Below are 19,600 nucleotides of genomic sequence, written 5' to 3' on the forward strand. Positions count from 1 at the left end.
ATCAATTCTTCGGCGCTCACCTTTCTTCACAGTCCAACTCTCGCATCCATACATGACCACTGGATAAACCATAGCCTTGACTGGATGGACCTTTGTTGGCAAAGTAATGTCTCTTCTTTTTAACATGCTATCTAGGTTGGTCATAACTTTCTTTCCAAGGAGTAAGCGTCTTTTAATTTCATGGCTGCAGTCACCATCTGCAGTGATTTTGGAGCCCAGAAAAATAAAGTCTGACACTGTTTCCCCATCTATTTGCTATGAAGTGATGGGACCGGATACCATGATCTTAAGTTTTCTGAATGTTGAGTTTTAAGCCAACTCTTTCACTCTCCTCTTTCACTTTCATCAAGAGGCTCTTTAGTTCTTCTTCACTTTCTGCCATAAGGGTGGTGTCATCTGCATATCTGAGGTTATTGATATTTTCCCCAGCAATCTTGATTCCAGCTTGTGCTTCTTCCAGCCCAGCGTTTCTCATGATGTATTCCACATATAAATTAAATAAGCAGGGTGACAGTATACAGCCTTGACGAACTCCTTTTCCTATTTGGACAGTTGTTCCATGTCCAGTTGAAACTGTTGCTTCCTGACCTGCATACAGGTTTCTCAAGAGGCAGGTCAGGTGGTCTGGTATTCTCATCTCTTTCAGAATTTTCCACAGTTTATTGTGATCCACACAGTCAAAGGCTTTGGCATAGTCAATAAAGCAGAAACAGATGTTTTTCTGGAACTCTCTTGCTTTTACAATGATCCAGCAGATGTTGACAATTTGATCTCTGGTTCCTCTGCCTTTTCTAAAACCAGCTTGAACATCTGGAAGTTCATGGTTCACGTATTGCTGAAGCCTGGCTTGGAGAATTTTGAGCATTACTTTACTAGCGTGTGAGATGAGTGCAATTGTGTGGTGGTTTGAGCACTCTGTGGCACTGCCTTTCTTTGGGATTGGTATAGCTTTGTATTAATGTCTCCCACCTCAATCTTTTTGCCCCTAATATCTTGTCTTATTGTACGGCTAGGACTTCCTACATAATATTTAGCACCATTGTTGAATTCCTGATTTTAAAGGAAATGTTTCTAACATTTTCTCATTTATAATGACATTTTCTGTAAGTCTTAACAAAGCTATAGATATGATATATAGATATAAATGTATACATACTCTAGCATGTTAACGTAGTTTATTTCTAATCTTTATGAAGAATTTTTATTGTGACTGTGTAATGAAAATTCTCAATTTTTTGCATCTATGAGGTTATAAGTTTTTTCTTCTTATTAGGATTAAAATGGTAAATAACATCAACAGGTTTTCCTTTTTCTAAGAAGTTGCCTGTAGCACCTAACATCAATCGATTTTTTAATGTGAAACCAACCTTGCATTCCAGGAATGATCCTAACTTGGTCTGATGTTGAGTTTGACATATAGGGCTGGTTTTGCTTTCTTGCATGTAGTTAAAATTGGTTCTCAACTACAGTTTATTTACATTTTTTCTAGTTCAGACTATTACAAATAGTGCTATTGTGAACAATGCTGAATTTGGCGAACACGTATTCATCTTTCTGTAGGAATGGAATTTCTGGGTCAGGCATTCAACTCTGGTTGGCACTCCCAAGGAATTTCCCAGGAACGTATGAGTCTTCCAGTCACTGCACACTCTTGCAACAGTAGATAGTCTCTGTCCTTCCACTTCAGCCATCCTAAGATTTGGCGCTTTCTCTGCTGTGGGCCCAGGTTTGATCCCTGCTCAGGGAAATAAAACCTTGCAAACCGCCCGCATGGTCAAGAAACAAATGTCAGCAGCTTTTAATCCTGACAGTCCAGCTCAACATGCTCCTGCAAAGGATCTTTTTGTATTTGATTTGACAGATTTTTCTGTAACCTATTCCTACTGACTTGTAGGCATTCTTTATATATTCTGGATACAAGTCCTTTGGTGGGTATATATGTTGGTATGTGTATTAAAGATGTCTTTTCTTGTTCTGTGATTTGCCTTTCACTCTCTTAATAGTATCTTTTCATGTACATAAATTATTAATTGCAGTATATTCCAATATATTGTCTTTATGATTAGCAATTATGTTTTCTGTTTGTGAAATCTTTGCCTACCTCAGAATCATCAAAAATAGTCACTTCTGTTTTGATCGTCAAGTTGCACGGTTTCACCTTTCACATTTAGAGGTGTATTCCGCCTGGAACTGTTTCTGTGTGATGTGATGTAGGAATGAAGACTCACGGGTTTTGTATGGACTTTCAGCTGATGCTGCGTGAATGCTGTGTCCGTCACGCTGTGCTGCGCCGCCTCTGAAAGACAGGTGACGGGATGTGTTGTTCTGGTTTTGGAGTCTACTCTGTCCCAGCTGTCTGTTTTCCTATCTTTATTAGGTCAGGTCTCTGCAGCAATGATTTTGCAGAACAGGGACACCTCCTCCGCAACCTCAGTGGTGTTTCTTCAGCAAGCACCTCTTGCTCACACAATTTCAGGTCAGCTGTAGAGGTGCTGGGCTCCACCAGGGAGGCTGAGCCAGGCTCCAGGCTGCGCAGTGAGTTCTGATCCACCCCACATGTCTCCCCTCCTGGGCGAGTGGCTCCCCTGGGTGCCGTCTTCACAAGGCAGATGGTATACGCTTGAGAGGGCGAGTCAGGCCACATCTGCCCAGTGAGTGAGGAAGGGTACTCCTCAGAGGGAGAGGAGGAGCGGGGTGGACGTGGTCAAATAAACCACAGGCCACCTTCTGGCCATCAGCATTCACCCTCCTTCTGCAAACAGTACACACTCGCCACCACCCACTCCAAAAGTCTCCCCAGTCATAGAGCCAGGCTCCGAGTCCGGGATCTCAGGATTCCATGTCACCCTTCTTCACCTGGACACTTGTGAGTCAGAGACAAGCCTTCCAGTCCGGGATTTACGTTCCCTTCCCCATGAGCATGGCTGTTGCTTGGATGCTGGCAGAAGACATATGACTCCTAGGTCAGAGACGAAGGCTCATCACTCCTGGTGACCGCGACTCTGTCTGGGACAGTCCTGCAGAGTGACAAGCATGGCCAGGTGGCTGGCGCACACACAGGGCCTGCATCATGGCTGGGAACGGTGAACTTGGCACACTCGCTGCTTTTTCAGGAAGCAGTAAGAAGCCTGGAAGGAGATGCCCCCTCACCTGAGATGTGGCCCTGGTGAAGGCTGGTCAGGGCCTTGCACAGCCAGACATACCTCGAAGGAGACGTGGGAGGGCACAAAAGACCGAGGACCCTCTCCCAACCAGCGGCACCTGCGTGCACGCATGCATGTGCGTGCACACGCACACGCACACCCCAGAGTGGGCCCAACACAGGGCATCGGGTGCACCCGAATCTCCCACACAAGACACCATGGGCCCCTTCTGTGGGGGGGACTCTGTGCCACGATGAAGCCCCTTTTCCATTTTCCGCGAGGCTTGGCTCCGTCCCATCTCCCCATCGTCGTCCATGCCCATGTTTGTTTTCAAGATGTGCCCTTCTCTCTGCCCACCTGGGATTCTGGGGCCAATCCATGCCCACCCCCGGGAGCCTCCTGCCCCGCCTGCCCCTTCTGAGTGCCTGGCAGAGCGCGAGGCAGCTGCCGTCGGCCTGGCTGGAGGCTGCGCCCCTGCCGGTCGGTCTCCCTGCAAGTGTCTCCGTTTTGTCTGTGGCTGGAGAGCGGATGAGAGCCTGGCTCCCCAGCGGGGCTCTGCCGGCTCCGCGGTGCTCCGCCCCCTGGGTTCTGCCGCCTCCTCTGGCGGGCCGCCTCCCCATACTCAGGTCCCCAGGCTCGGCCATCACAGGGAGGGGCAGGACACCACAGCTGCCCTGCCCCCCGGCCCGTCCTGTCCCGGGGCCCACTTGGGTCCAGGGGGGCGACTCTGCTGGGCTTAGGCGCCTTCTGCCCGTCGTAGGAGTCAAGATTTCTCCTGCAGCCGCTCTGGATGAGCATCCTCCGGGACTGCTCGGGGTGCACCCATTCTCGAGTCACTCCAGAGAGGCACCTGGCTGTGCCACAGGGCGCACGTGGCCCTCTGGCCCAGCGCCACCAGGGGCAGTGTCACTGTGGCTGACGTTTGCCTCCGTCTCAGTGCCGCTGGGAGGGGAGGGGGCCAACTTCCTGCAGCCCCCTGGCCTCCACCAGCTGGTTCCCAAGCCCACGGCACCTATAGATGCTGTTGAGAGGACCCCCGCGTGTGTCCGGGCGGGTCTGTGCTGCTGGGACGGCGCGTGGTGGAGCTCCAGTGACGCGAGTCATCGGGGTCACGCCGCTGCGGCGGAGACCGGCAGGGGGCCGGGCTGCACGTGCTTCCAGGCTGCCGGCTGGGCTCCCGCCAGAACCTCAGGGGCTCGTCCAGTGTGGCTGGCTGCCGGGGCGTGTTTGTCTCACGGCAGCCAGGCAGCCGGGCCAGAGTGGTCAGCCTCCACCCCCGGTCCGTGGGTGGCAGCTGGTCACAGGCTATGCCCGGCCAGCAGCAGGGGACACACGCTCTGCACAGTGGCTGTCTGGGCCCTTGCGTTTCCATATGTGTGTTAGGGTCAGCCTGACATATGTGTGTTAAGGTCAATCGCAGGAGTAACAAAAAAGAGAGACAGAAGGGAGGAGTGCTCAGTCACTCAATCACGGACGACTGTTTGTGACCGCATGGTCTGTAGCCTGCCAGGCTTTTCTGTCCATGGAATTTTCCAGGCAAGAACACTGGAGTGGGTAGCCTATTCCTCCTCCAGGGGATCTTCCCGGAATCAAACCCGTTTCTCCTGTCTCTTGCCCTGAGGGCGGATTCTTTACCGTTGAGCCACCTGAGAAGCCCAAGGAAGGCTCTGGGAGTGGGGAGCTGCCAGGACTTTGACTGGAGTCGCCTTGAATCTGCAGAGGGGAGAACTGATGTCTTTCTTATACTGAGTCTTTCTAATCAAATCAGGTCTACACCATTTGAGGCTGTCTTTGATTTTCTCTGGACCATGTTTGGTAGTTTTTCAGGGCAGCAGTCTGGCACATCTTTCATTGGATTTTTTTTCTGGCTGCTTGATGGTTTTAATGCCACAGAGCAGGGACATGGAGAACAGGGACAGTTCTCTCTGGAAGGTTTCCTGTGCCCCTTCCCACTCTGTCCTCCCGTTGTGGGATGACCGCTCTCTGACTTCCATCAGCCCAGGCTGTCCAGCCACGCGTGGACCCCCCCAGAATATGCTCGCCTGTGCCGGCCTCTCTGGCCTTGGGTGGTACCTGGGCTTCTCATTGCAGCAGCTTGTCTCGTTGCAGAACACGGGCTCTAGAAATGCAGACTTCAGGGGTTGTGGTGCACAGGCTTGGTTGCTCCGTGGCATGTGGCATCTTTCCAGACCAGGGATCAAACCCATATCCCCTGCATTGGCAGGGGGATTCTTATCCACTGTACCACTAGAGAAGTCCCACACTTAAGTCTTAATCAGTGCAGCTCTGAAATAAGTTTTGAAAAGCAGTAGCTAAATTCTCTGATGCTGTTTCCTGCCCAGGATCTCCTGGACTGTTCTGTCTTCTGCATCTCCTTTTACATTTTAGAGTCAGCTTGCAGATTACTACAGAGACAGCCTGGAGGGAATTTGACTGCAGTCATGACAAATTTTTTTTTTTTTTGCCTTTTCATACTGTTCATGGGGTTCTCAAGGCAAGAATAGTGAAGTGGTTTGCCATTCCCTTCTCCAGTGGACCACATTTTGTCAGAACTCTCCACCATTACCTGTCCATCTTGGGTGGCCCCACACGGCATGGCTCAGTTTCATTGAGTTAGACAAGGCTGTGGTCCATGTGATCGGTTTGGTTAGTTTTCTGTGATTGTGGCTTTCATTCTGTCTGCCCTCTGATGGATGAGGATAAGAGGCTTATGGAAGCTTCCTGATGGGAGAGACTGACTGAGGGGGAAACTGGGTCCTGTTCTGATGGGCGGGGCCATGCTCAGTTCACTTCAGTGCAGTCTCCCAGTCGTGTACGACTCTTTACGACCCCATGGACTGCAGCACACCAGGCTTCTCTCTCCATCACCAACTCCCAGAGCTTGCTTAAACTTATGCCCATCGAGTCGGTGGTGCTATCCAATCATCTCATCCTCTGTTGTCCCCTTCTCCTCCTGCCTTCAGTCTTTCCCAGCATCAGAGTTTTTTCCAGTGAGTCAGTTCTTCATATCAGGTGGCCAAACTATTGGAGTTTCAGCTTCAGCATCAGTCCTTCCAATGAATATTCAGGACTGATTTCCTTTAGGATGGACTGGTTGGATCTCCTTGCAGACCAAGGGACTCTCAAGAGTCTTCTCCAACACCACAGTTCAAAAGCATCAATTCTTCAGAGCTCAGCTTTCTTTATAGTCCAACTCTCACATCTGTAACTGACCACTGGAAAAGCCATAGCTTTGACTTTACAGACCTTTGCCTGTAAAGTAATATCTCTGCTTTTTAATATGCTGTTAAGGTTGGTCATAACTTTTCTTCCAAGAAGCAAGTGTCTTTTAATTTCATGGCTGCAGTCACCATCTGCAGTGATTTTGGAGCCCCCCAAAATAAAGTCTCTCACTGTTTCCATTGTTTCCCCATTTGCCATGAAGTGACAGGACCGGATGCCATGATCTTCATTTTTTGAATGTTGAGTTTTAAGCCAACTTCTTCACTCTCTTCTTTCACTTTCACCAAGAGGAACTTTAGCTCTTCTTCAGTTTCTGCCATAACGGTGGTGTCATCTGCGTATCTGAAGTTATTGATATTTCTCCTGGCAATCTTGATTCCAGCTGTGTTTCATCCAGCCCGTCATTTTGTATGATGTACTCTGCATAGAAGTTAAATAAGCTGGGTGACAACATACAGCCTTGACAGAGTCCTTTCCCAATTTGGAACCAGTCTGTTATTCCATGTGCCGTTCTAACTGTTGCTTCTTGACCCGAATACAGATTTCTAAGGAGGCAGGTGACGTGGTCTGGTATTCCCATCTCTTCAAGAATTTTCCATAGTTTGTTGTGATCCACACAGTCAAAGGTTTTGGCATAGTCAATAAAACAGAAGTATATGTTTTTCTGGCACTCTCTTGCTTTTTCTGTGATCCAACAGATGTTGGCAATTTAATCTCTGGTTCCTCTGCCTTTGCTAAATCCAGCTTGAACATATGGAAATTCTTGGTTCATGTACTATTGAAGCCTGGCTTGGAGAATTTTGAGCATTACTTTGCTATAGTGTGAGATAAGTGTGGTTGTACAGTAGTTTGTGTGTTCTTTGCATTGCCTTTCTTTGGGATTGGAGTGAAAACTGACCTTTTCCAGTCTCGTGCCCACTGCTGAGTTTTCCAAATTTGCTGGCATGTTGAGTGCATCACTTTAACAGCATCATCTTTTAAGATTTGAAATAGCTCAGCAGGAATTCCATCACTTCCACTAGCTTTGTTCGTAGTGTTGCTTCCTAAGGCCCATTTGACTTCAGACAGCAGGATGTCTGACTCTAGGTGAGTGATCACACCATCGTGGTTATCTGGGTCATGAATATCTTTTTTGTACAGTTCTTCTGTGTATTCTTGCCACCTCTTCTTACTATCTTCTGCTTCTGTTCAGTCCATACCGTTTCTGTCCTTTATTGAGCCCATCTTTGCATGAAATGTTCCCTTGGTATCTAATTTTCTTGAAGAGATCTCTAGTTTTTCCCTATTTTCTTCAATTTAAGTCTGAACACTGCCAAATTCAGACTTAAATTGAAGAAAGTAGGGAAAACCACTAGACCATTCAGGTATGACCTAAATCAAATCTCTTGTGATTATACAGTGTAAGTGACAAATAGATTCAAGGGACTAGATCTGATAGACAGAGAGTGCCTGATGAACTATGGACGGAGGTTCGTGACACAGTACAGGAGGCAGGGATCAAGACCATCCCCATGGAAAAGAAATACAAAAAGCCAAAATGGCTGTCTGAGGAGGCCTTACAAGTAGCTGACAAAAGAAGAGAAGCTAAAAGCAAAGGAGAAAAGGAAAGATATACCCATCTGAATGCAGAGTTCCAAAGAATAGCAAGGAGAGATAATAAAGCCTTCCTCAGTGATCAATGCAAACGAATAGGGGAAAACAACAGAATGGGAAAGACTAGAGATCTCTTCAAGAAAATTAGAGATACCAAGGGAGCATTTCATGCAAAGATGGGCTCAATAAAGGACAGAAATGGTATGGACCTAACAGAAGCAGAAGATATTAAGAAGAGTGACAAGAATACAGAGAAGAACTGTACAAAAAAGAGCTTCATGACCCAGATAACCACGATGGTGTGATCACTCACCTAGAGCCAGACATCTGAAGTCTGGCTGAAGTAGTCTGAAGTCAAGTGGGCCTTAGGAAACATCACTATGAACAAAGCTTGTGGAGGTGATGGAATTTAAGTTGAACTCTTTCAAATCCTAAAAGATGATGCTGTGAAAGTGCTGCATTCAATATGCCAGCAAATTTGGAAAACTCAGCAGTGGCCACAGAACTAGAAAAGGTCAGTTTTCATTCCAATTCCAAAGAGAGGCAATGCCAAAGAACATTCAAACTACCGCACAAATGCACTCATCTCTAGCAAAGGAAAGCTCAAAATTCTCCAAGCCAGGCTTCAGCAGTACAGGAACTGTGAACTTCCAGATGTTCAAGCTGAATTTTAAAAAGGCAGACGGGAGAGGAACAAGATGGTGGAGGAGTAGGTGGACGTGGAGTACCTCTCTCTCCACGGATACATCAGGAATACACCTTCAGACACAGAAGTGCACGCAGAACACCAGCTGAGAGCAGATAGGAGGACCTGACCAGCAGGAAAGAATTTACAGAACATGCAAAACTCAGTAGGACGAAGGAATTAGCATGAAAAACAGGAGTTGGTAGGACTGGACCTGCCCTCGGTGGGTGGCGGAACTGAAGCAGGGGTCCAATCCCCACACTGGGGCAATTGTCTGAGTCAGAGGAGAAGCATTTCAGGCTGAGAGGGAGACAGCTGATCTGTGGCGGCCTAAGTGGAACATGGATCAGACAGTCCTTGCTGCAGCCATACATACCCTGGATGGTGCGCTCTTCGCAGTCCTATAGACTGTGGCCTGCCAGGCTTTTCTGTCAGGGAGGGGGTTTTCCAGGCAAGAATACTGGAGCGTACTGGCCAATACTGGCTGCCATACCCTTCTAGAGCACTGTATTCCTGCTGCCTTAGCCGCCAACCCCCCTGAGTACCTGGTCCTGCTGGAACCCCTGCGACCCAGGCAGCTGCCCTGCCTCCGCGCCGGGCCCTCACAGGGGCAAACCCAGTCCTCCAGGGCAGCCTCAGGAGCAAACCCCAGCGGACAGCCCACATGCAGAGGTGGAAATAAAACCACAGTTGAAACCCAGGGGCAGTGTGGCTAAGGAATAAGACCCAAAACCTTTCCACCAGCTGTACAAGCTGCAGATTAAATCCACACGATCAGCTAGGCAGACTCTGTGTCTGTGGAATATATAAAAGGTCATTGAGAGCTCCCACAAAAGAAAAGGCACTAGTTCTGATACCTGTGAGCATTGGAAGCAAGAACACAGAGGAACAGCAACAGATTAGAATCTGAGCTGCCCCCGCAGCAGGTCCAGTGATCAGCATGGTGTCAGAGGGCATCCCAGGGAGGCGAGGTGGACTGCGGCGCCCAGCGAGGGAAAGGACCCTGGCAGCAGCCACTCAAGAAAAACGTGTATTATTCTCACGTTTGACTTGTTCTGCAGGTTCTTCTGGATTTTTTCTCTTTTCTCCCCCGTCTCTGTTGTAGTTGGCAATTCTATTGGCACTATGAAATCGAACTAAGCTTTTGAGCTTTTTTTCCTCAGTCACATTTTTAATTGTTGTTATAAACCTCTGCCTCTATATTGGGCTTTTGCAGTTCTGGGGAGTTGTTTTTTTTCTTTTTTCTTTTTTTAATTTTAATTTTTTAAACCTATTATTATTTTTTCTATATTTATTCCTTTGTTTGCCTTTCCTACTGTTCTTTTCCCCTTGCAGTTAATCTTTTATATATATAAGTCTTCATCTACCTCTATGTAAATTTGCATATCCTTTCAAGAAATGTTGTTCCATGTCCAGTTCTAACTGTTGCTTCCTGACCTGCATACAGATTTCTCAAGAGGCAGGTGGAACAACAGACTGGTTCCAAATAGGAAAAGGAGTACGTCAAGGCTGTATATTGTCACCCTGCTTAAATAACTTCTATGCAGAGTACATCATGAGAAATGCTGGACTGGAAGAAACACAAGCTGGAATCAAGATTGCCGGGAAAAATATCAATAACCTCAGATATGCAGATGACACCACCCTTATGGCAGAAAGTGAAGAGGAACTAAAGAGCCTCTTGATGAAAGTGAAAGAGGAGAGTGAAAAAGTTGGCTTAAAACTCAACATTCAGAAAACGAAGATCATGGCATCCAGTCCCATCACTTCATGGGAAATAGATGGGGAAACAGTGGAAACAGTGTCAGACTTTATTTTTCTGGGCTCCAAAATCACTGCAGATGGTGACTGCAGCCATGAAATTAAAAGACACTTGCTTCTTGGAAGAAAAGTTATGACCAACATAGATAGCATATTCAAAAGCAGAGACATTACTTTACCAATAAAGGTCCATCTAGTCAAATCTATGGTTTTTTTCAGTGGTCATGTATGGATATGAGAGTTGGACCATAAAGAAGGCTGAGTGCCAAAGAATTGATGCTTTTGAACTGTGGTGTTGCAGAAGACTCTTGAGAGTCCCTTGGACTGCAAGGAGATCTAACCAGTCCATCCTAAGGGAAATCAGTCCTGAATATTCATTGGAAGGACTGATGCTGAAGCTGAAACTCCAATACTTTGGCCACCTGATGCGAAGAACTGACTCATTGAAAAAGACCCTGATGCTGGGAAGGATTGAAGGCAGGAGGAGAAGGGGATCACAGAGGATGAGATGGTTGGATGGCATCATGGACTCGATGGGCATGAGTTTGAGCAAACTCCAGGAGCTGGTGATGGACAGGGAAGCCTGGCATGCTGCAGTCCATGGGGTCGCAAAGAGTCGGAGATGACTGAGCAACTGAACTGAACTGACTATGTCAAATCTACCAATCATTTTAAGGAGAATTGACAGCCTCACGATGCTGAGACTCCCAATCTACCCACTTGATGTATCTTGACATTTATTTACATACTATATTCTTTGGTTTTCCTAAGCAATATTTTTAGGGTGGATTTTTTTCTCATCAAATGAATTCCTATGTATCAGATGTATTTTCTATACTTTTATACAGGTATTTTTATCAATTGACTTTGCTACTTTAATAAATGGTGGGTATTAATCTTTTGCTCTTCTCTTGGTGAGAATGTTTACTGTTGATGATGCCAGCTTGGTGGTCAGCTGTGGCCGTCAGGTCTCACATCTGGTCCTCAGACCTCGCCCACCTGCCAGCTGAGCGCTTGCCCCCCTCTCCCCACTGCCCAGGGCTCCTTCCTGGCAGTCACCTTTCTATCTCTGTTCCTATGAGTTTGAGTTATTTAAGATTCTACATATGAACGATATAAATGGTGTTTTAAAATTTATTTCCCAATTATTTGTGCTAATGTGTCGATGCCCCCGCGGCTCTTGCACGCTGCCCCTGCAGCCCGCCTCCTGCAGGGCTCCCCTCCTGGTCCTGCCAGCTTGTGTCTTTTCGGATCTCCCGCGCTGCACTCCCCGCAGCGTCTGTCCGCCTCCCTTTCCAGTCTGTCCACCTTGTCCTGGTTCCTGCCCCCCTGCACTGAGGGGAGCAGGCAGGAGTCCACTAACAAGGCCGGAGTAAGGTCCCCACAAACACACGCTCTCGAACAGGGGACACTCCTTGTCAGCTGGGAGTGGTTTTCTTTTCTCTGTTTATCATGAATGACACAGAATCTGCACCGTTTCCCCTGAATCTTCGGAGACGGTCGTGTCACTCTGTTCGTATGAGTGGCATCCATCCCCGTAGGACTGAGAAGCGGACCTTGCCTTCCTTCGTCATCTCTTTAAAGTCTACAGAATGAGATGTTTCACTTTTATATCTAACATTGCCACCCCCACTGCCGTCAGTGAGTGTCGCCAGGGTCTGTCGCTTTATCCAGCTTCGCAGAGAACCAGCCTGAGGCTTTGTTGAACTTTCAATTTGCTTCCCTGGCTCTTGCATTTGGGGTTTTATTTGTCTTCCTGTATATGTATATGCATGGGCTTTGCTCAGAGCTCGGTTGGTAAAGAATCCGCCTGCAGTGCGGGGGACCTGGGTTTGATCCCTGTGTTGGGAAGATCCCCTGGAGAAGGGAACAGCTACCCACTCCAGTAGTCTGGCCTGGAGAACTCCATGGACCGGTCGCAAAGAGTCAGACCCAACTGAGCGACTTTCACTCACTTGGTGTGTGCATATATATGTTTAATTGGGGTGTAATTGCTTTAAGATGTTGTGTTGGTCTCTGCTGTACACCGAGGTGGCTCAGCCATGTGTATACATATGTCCCTGCCTCGTGGACCTCCCTGCCCCGCCCCACCCCATCCCTCTCGGTCCCGCAGAGCACTGAGCTGAGCTCCCTGTGCGGCACAGCGGCCTCCCAGTAGCTATTTAATATTTCCAAATCAAGCAACTGACAATGGATTAACCTCCAAAATATACAAACAGCTCATGCAGCTCAATATTAAAAAATAAATAAACAAGCAACCCAATCAAAAAATGGGCAGAAGACCTAAGTAGGCATTTGTTATTTGGGTTTGTTTTTCTTCTAACTTCTTGAGCTAGAAGTTGGTTAGATCTTAATATTTGGCATTTCTTCTTTTTGATACATGACAGGCAAGTTAAGGATGGCAATTACCCTTTATTTTCTGCTTTAACTGTATCTGAAAATTTTTGAAATGTAGTGTTTGGGGTATTATTCAGATCAGCATTTTCTAGTTTTCAGTACAATTATTTCTTTGATCTCTAGGTCACTTAGAAATCGGTTTCCTTTCAATACATTCGCATCAGATTTTGGAAGTGGCTTGGATTCTTCTTGTCGGCATAATCGTGTTTCGACCGGAGCCGGGTCGCTGCAGCACCAGACCTTCGCCGTGGGGTGTTGTGTGTGGTCAGTGCTGGTGAAGACAGCGTGTGCTCCGTGCGTGTCGAGTACCACAAGTGCGGCCGGGTTCTTTAGTGTGGCATTCACATCTTCCATGTTCTTTCTGCTTTTTCTTGTCTGCATGTCCCGAGTATGATGACAACCTTTGGGGACACATCGGCTTCTTACAATCCTGACAACTTTTGCTCTGCATTTCTTCAGACTCTGTTATTAACTTTATTTTGGTTCGAATTTTCCTGGGTGTATGTTTTCCTTTCAGTCACTCCCTAATCTTGGGTCTTACATATTTCTCTGCATAAAATCTGATTTCTTTTTTTTTAGCGTGAAAGTGGGTTTATTCTGGGAGAGACACACTCCACAGACAGAATACAGTCCATCTCAGAGGGCAAGAGCACCGATACTCTGAATCCAAACTGAGCACGCTCTTAACCAGCGCATTTCTCATTTACGTCCTGGGTGATCGTCTGTGTACACAGATGGCGTGGATTGTGCACACAGATTACTCCAGAACAACAAACACCGCTTGCCCACACGTTTCTGAGGGCCAGGGATCTGAGACAGCCTTAACCTTGTGGTCCAAGCCCAGGTCTAGCATGAGGTTCGGTCAAGGCCGTGGCCGAGGCTGGGTCACGTGAAGGCTTGACTGGGTGGGGGGTGGGGGTCCGCTTTCCAAGGGTTCGCTCACCCGGACGAGGGCTGGAGGCCTCACGTCCTCACCTCACGGACCCTCCAAAGGGCCGCCTGAGTGACCTCACGGTGGGTGGAGCATCCGCAGAACAAGAAATTCCCCACAGGCCCTGGAGTCACGTCTTCTGTGGCTCAGCCTGAGAAGTCACACTGGGTCACTTCTGCCCTGTCCTGCTGGCCACAAGCCCGTCCTGATGTGACGTGAGGGGTCTGCCTGGGGCTGGGGCACAGGAGGCAGGGCTCGCCCAGGGCCGCCTTGAAGCCTCAAGCCCTCAGGACCTCTCATTTGATTGCATCTGATGTCTGTTTATCCTTCTCCAGCTCGTGTTCATCTTTCTCTTTGCCTTATTTTCATTAATGTTTTTGTCATTTCAGTTTCTCCTCCTTCTGGTTTGGAGGTCACACACTCTGTTTCTGGCCTTTTAGCTGTTGCATAGAAATGACTAGCTGCATGCTGAGGTTAACGTCTAAAGTTCCGAAAATCCTACTTTTACTCCCGCCCGGACAAAGTAAAGAACCTGCCTGCCAACTCAGGAGACATAAGAGACACAGGTTCACTCCCTGGGTCAGGAAGGTCCCTTGGAGGAGGGCATGGCAACCCACTCCAGTGTTCTTGCCTGGAGACTCCCATGGACAGAGGAGCCTGGAGGGCTGCAGCCCATGGGGTCGCAGAGAGCTGGGCACGATGGAGCGGCTTAGCAGCAGCAGGACAATACAGTGGCCTTCGGCTTGGAGACAAGGGACATTAGTACTGTGTGTTCAGACCACACAGCAGCTCTGCACCCTGCGCCCTCCCCAGGTCTCAGCCTCCCCTACGGAAGCTCTATCTATCCTCTCTCGGAATCTCACCTTGAAAGAGACAGGCTCTCTGCAGTGGGCGCCCAGCCGGCCCTCTCAGCACCTTTCTCCTTGGCTGTCGCCGCTGCTCTCAGATACTCGGACAAGTCCATGGCTTTCCAAAAGTGAACTGCCTTACTTGCCTGCAAAATTTCCGACTGTTTTAAGGACAGGTCTGGGTGTGCGGTTTTATTTGTATTTACTCAAACTGGAAATCTCCAAGCTTTATTAATCGGCACACTCGTGTCTTTAATGGTTTATGAGAAGCGCTCAGCCTTTAACCCTTTGAGTACCGCCTCCGCCCCGCCGCCTCGCCTTGCCTTGGGCGCTCCGGGGTGATTGTCCGCCCACCGCCCGCCCGTCTCTACCCACCTCCTGTGTCACTTCACCTCCCAGTCAGCTTTTGGTTTCCTGCAGGGCCACCGGCGTAGGCTCCTCCTCTGCCTTCCAGATCATTCTGTCCTCAGAGTCTAGAGAACCGTGAATCCCATCCACTGAAAGGTTTTAGTTATTATAGAGTCATTTTTTAGAAACGCTACTTTTTAATAAATTTGGCTATTCTCTATAATTCCTTTCCTTTGCCTAAAATCTCTAACTCGTATTGAAATCATGTAGTGTTCTGTGTCTGATAATTCTATCAGCTTGTGAGGTCTCAGGTCACGTTCTGTTTCTGCTGGCACTCTCACATTTTATTAGAGACGGATCATTTTCTTTAAGAAACTGATTGCGGGGAGTCTGCATTCCTTCCAGGATGCGAGCACGTCCCCTCAGAGAGCCGTGTGTGCCCCAGCAGAACCCCCTCCCCGGCCCCTCATCTTCCATCTCCTGAGCGAGGCCACCCGCACCACTTTAAGCTCGTAGTCTGAGGCTTGGTGCCCTCCGCACCCTGCCCCAAGCCCAGGGATGAGAACTTGTCACCAGACCTGTTTCCTGTTTGGGACTAGCTCAGGGCAATCTCCCTGGGATTTCCACCCACCCTGCTCAGCACCAAGAACACGCCTCGCGCTCCCTGGGACTGGGAAGGTGTGTTTTGGGCTTGCCCATGGTGTAATCTTTTGGGGTTGCCACTTTTTGAGGGGCAGGGTGTCTCTCACCCCTCGTGGGGGTAGTCTTCTGCCTCCCCAACCCCTAAAGCCTTGGAACCTCGAGCCCGGGTGGTCCCGGTCCACAAAGGCTCATCCCTGCAGACTTCACCTTATCGTTTCTTGCTTTTTGCCTTTTGTCGCTTTTAAGAAGGTGTTTTTCATGTTTCATGGTCACTTCAGTTCAGTCGCTCAGTCGTGTCTAACTCTGCGACCCCATGGACTGCAGCACGCCGGGCCTCCCTGTCCATCATCAACGTCTGGAGTTCACTCAAACTCATGTCCATCGAGTCTGTGATGCCGTCCAACCGTCTCATCCTCTGTCGTCCCCTTCTCCTCCCGCCTTCAATCTTTCCCAGCATCAGAGTCTTTTCCAAAGAGTCAGTTCAGGTTGCTGTTTTTTCCCAGAAGCACTGATCTGGATCCAGAGCACCAGCTCCTGAGTGGACACCCCCCACTTTGGGGCCTCCACGCCCTCCCCTCACGCCCCCTCCTTCACCCCAGGATGTGCAGCGCAGGGCTCCCCTGTGTCTCAGTGACCCCCCCCAGCCCCTAATGGACCGCGCAGCGCCCCTTTGCCCTGAGGGCCTGACCGTTCCAGGTCTGGCCCGGCCAGCCCCACCCCCGTTAGGCCTGGACTGCACAGACCTGCCCCTTGGCCTCTGTGCCTGCTCCCCTGAAGATGCAGCCCCCGCCCCAGCTTCCCGCACCCCCACGTGCCATGCAGGCCCCGGCGCACCCTGCAGGACAGGCTAGCTCCTGTCCCTGGGGAGGCCCCGTCCCTGGGGAGGCCCCGTCCCTGGGCTGGGCTCAGCACTGCTCCAGGCTCCGGGAAGCCACGTGCTGCTTTGCATAGGAACTGGGTGGCCCCTCCCACCCCGCCTGCCCCTGGGGAGAAGTGACTCAGCCAGGCTACCAGCAGGGCTGCTGGTGGCTCCAGCTGGTGTGGCAGCTCAGCCCGTGGCACCCCTGGGCTGGGCCCGAGGCCGGGAGAGCCTGGGGAAGCCCCCACGCCCTTACCGGCCCGGGCACAGGCTGCAGCTCGCCTGGAGCCTGCCTTCTGAGGCCCGGCAGCCCCAGGCTGAGTCACAGCAGGCACGCGGGGGAGAGGTGGGCGTGCGGGGCAGGTCCACCTGGCTCCCTGAGAAAGACTGCAGATGCGGCCCCCGAGAGCAAGGACAGGCTACGGGAGCCTCGCCCCTTGGCTCTGGGGGGCGGTCCAGCCTCTTGGAGGGCACTGATCCCACCTGCTGGCTGGCTCACGCCCCTGGGCTGTTGGAGGAACTGGGGAAATCCTGGAGAAACACCAGTGCTCAATGGGGCTCCAGGCCCCCAGGCTCCGCAGGGCGGGGCCGGAGGAGTGTGTCCTTCTGGAGGACGTGGCCGCTGTCCGAGCAGCAGGGGAGGAGGCGGGATGGGGGTGGGGAACCAGGGTCCCACAGTCCCGTCCTATGCCCACAGGGCCCTGGAGCCAGCACCCTCATGATCAGCAGGCGTCCTTGGCCGGGTCTCCTACACCGGCCCTGAGGGGCAGTCCAGGGGCCCTGCTCCCGAGGCTGGACGCCAGGCGGGCTTTGGGGGGAGGCTCGTGGGTGCCAATGGGGCTGTGGGCTCTAGCCATCTTGAGTGTGCTCATAACCTCCTAGGAGAGTCCCTGGGTTTGCTCACTGCCCCTAACTGGGACTCCTCTCCTGGGGCGGAGAAGATGAGCACAGGCCCCAGGGCCTTGCCCCCTGGTCTCGAGTGGAGATCCTGGCTTTTCTGGGGGCGGGGAGTGAGTGTGGGAGCGAGTGGGCTTGGAAGCCAGCTGGGACTGACCTCCAGGGAGACCAGCGCCTCGCAGGGGATGAGGGCTGCCCTTAGAGGGGCGAGTCCGAGGGGGGCACGCCCTGGGGCACAGAATCTCAGGGACCCATGATTGTGGCCAGAGACGAGGTTCTGGGGCAGGACCAGTGGGCCTGGTCTAGGGTGGTGGACGTGACCTCACGGACTGACCGGAGCAATCTGGAAGTTGGTGGGTGGCCTCCGGGGGCGCGATAAGGGGCCGGCGGGCGGGGCCTGGTATGTGGGCATGGCCGGGGCGGGGTGGGCGGGATCCGTGCAGAGGCGGGTGCCATCCCTGGGGGTGGCGGGCGCAGTCTCAGGACCCTCCTCTCCCTCTCTCTCTGCTGCAGGGTTGCCAAGGGCCCTCCCAGCGCCCTGCCTGGTGTGCCGTGGCTCGCTGCCGCCCGCTGGTCCCTGCAAGCGCTGCCGCTCCTTCTGCGCCGCCGTCCTGCAGGACGCCTCCTTCGTGCCCCTTGGCGATGAGCCGGGCAGCGGCCTGTGGACCCCGTGACGCCGAGCACCAGGGCCGGAGCGATGCGCCTGGGCCCCGCGGCCTCAGGAACGTGGCTCGTTCCTTTGAAAACCTCCACGTAGATGCGGGACCTTGTATACAGAGCTATTTTACTGAACCTGTGCATCCTCACATTGGTATTTCTTATGGAGCCTGGGCCCCCGGCCCACCCACTGCCCGCGCCCCAAGCCCGCCTGCACCCCGGGCCCCTCGCCCTGCAACCCCCCGTGCCATGTCCCCACGCCTCCCTCTCAGCCCGCACCCCTGCCCTGGGGGAGGCGGACTCTGCCCTGGGCGCCCCTCCCGAGGCACCCTCCTCACTGCAGGGCGCCCCGTCCCCAGAGGCCCCTTTGTTCACTCATTGATTCAACAAAAGTCTGGCTGTGCTGCTCCAGGTTCTTTGCACCCGAGCGTCTCCTTCCAACCTGGTGCTGAGCGAGGGAGTGAAGGGGCGCCCGCACTAGGTCAGACCCCTCAGGGTCCACCTCAGGTGGCCTTTCGGGCCCCCGGGCCATCCGTGGACCATGCAGGCTGCGGAGACTGGAGGCAGGTGAGCCTCTGAAGCATCTCGGCTCGGGCTGGGGCGTCCCAGCCCCCCGCACCTGCAGGGGCCACGGAGCCCCAGAAGACAGGACCCATCCCCAACATGCTTCTCCCTGTGAAGCCACATGGTGGCTTCGTTTCCGACCCCCTGCAGCCCCTCGGCACTGGCACGGTGTGCTCCGGGCTCCAGGGGTGTCGGCCGGCAGGCGGGCCAGGACCGGGGCCATGTGGGGCCTCCTCGCTCCAGGAAGGGCCCGTGCCCATGGAGTCACTGGGTGCACAGTCCAGACCTGCCCCCCAGTGAGAAAGCAGGTGGCAGCCTCAGGCGCTCACCGGCCTCAGGCTGGTCCTCCCCGCTTAGCCTGGTGGACAGTGTCTGGGCACACAGCCCACGGCCCTCCTGACCCGAGCCATCCGGCTGACCCAGGGAGCTCTGGCAGCCTGACTCAGAGGGGACCAGGCCAGGGACAGCGGGGGGACTAGCGCCTGGACTTCCCGGCCACCCCGGACGCCCCGGCCGACAGCTGACCGCACCCCACAGGGGACCACAGGTGAACGCTGCCCGGAGGGCTACACCCCTCATCGCCTCCCAGCGGCGGGGGAAAGGAGCCCACGCCTGCTCCGGGCTGGGGGAGGGAGGCTGTGCAGTGGACTCTGGCTTCTGGGTGGGGTGGGGGCGCAGGCGGCAGGGACCGTGGTCCTGGGTGATGTTTGCCGGCGGGTCCCACGCCTGGGTTTCCCATGTTGGTTCCTGCCTCCTGAGGCTCGAGTCCACTTCCTGTCTCAGGTCAGACGAGGGGGCAACAGACAGGCGAGCAGCCAGGGCAGCCCTGGGGCCGCCCAGGGGTGCTGCCAGCTGGGTCTGCTCCCCTCCACGCTTGCGGCGCCCTGTTGGGGTTCCAAGCAGATCCCCAGCTCCCTGGGCCCTGGAGGGGGTCTCTGGGCTCTCCAGCGACTCCCTCTTTTCCATGCCTCTGACTCAGGGGACATGCCCTGGGGGCCAGAGGTGCTCAGACCTGCCAGCCAGTGCGGAAGGCAGGCTGGACCCCAGGAGGAG

General features: G+C 52.1%; 1 protein-coding gene across 1 annotated transcript in view; it reads left to right on the forward strand.

The window, feature by feature from the left end:
• Positions 1-12,562, forward strand: part of TTLL8 (tubulin tyrosine ligase like 8) — a 53,191-nt gene extending 40,629 nt beyond the window's left edge. Inside the window, exons 15-17 of the mRNA XM_055565988.1 lie at positions 9,145-9,253; positions 11,704-11,776; positions 12,518-12,562. Of these exons, the coding sequence (XP_055421963.1) occupies positions 9,145-9,253; positions 11,704-11,776; positions 12,518-12,562 (227 nt within the window). The remainder of the gene's footprint in view (positions 1-9,144; positions 9,254-11,703; positions 11,777-12,517) is intronic.
• The last annotated feature ends 7,038 nt before the right edge of the window (positions 12,563-19,600 follow it).

Source organism: Bubalus kerabau, chromosome 1 (assembly GCF_029407905.1).
Source record: "Bubalus kerabau isolate K-KA32 ecotype Philippines breed swamp buffalo chromosome 1, PCC_UOA_SB_1v2, whole genome shotgun sequence".
In the NCBI taxonomy this organism is placed as follows: domain Eukaryota; kingdom Metazoa; phylum Chordata; class Mammalia; order Artiodactyla; family Bovidae; genus Bubalus; species Bubalus kerabau.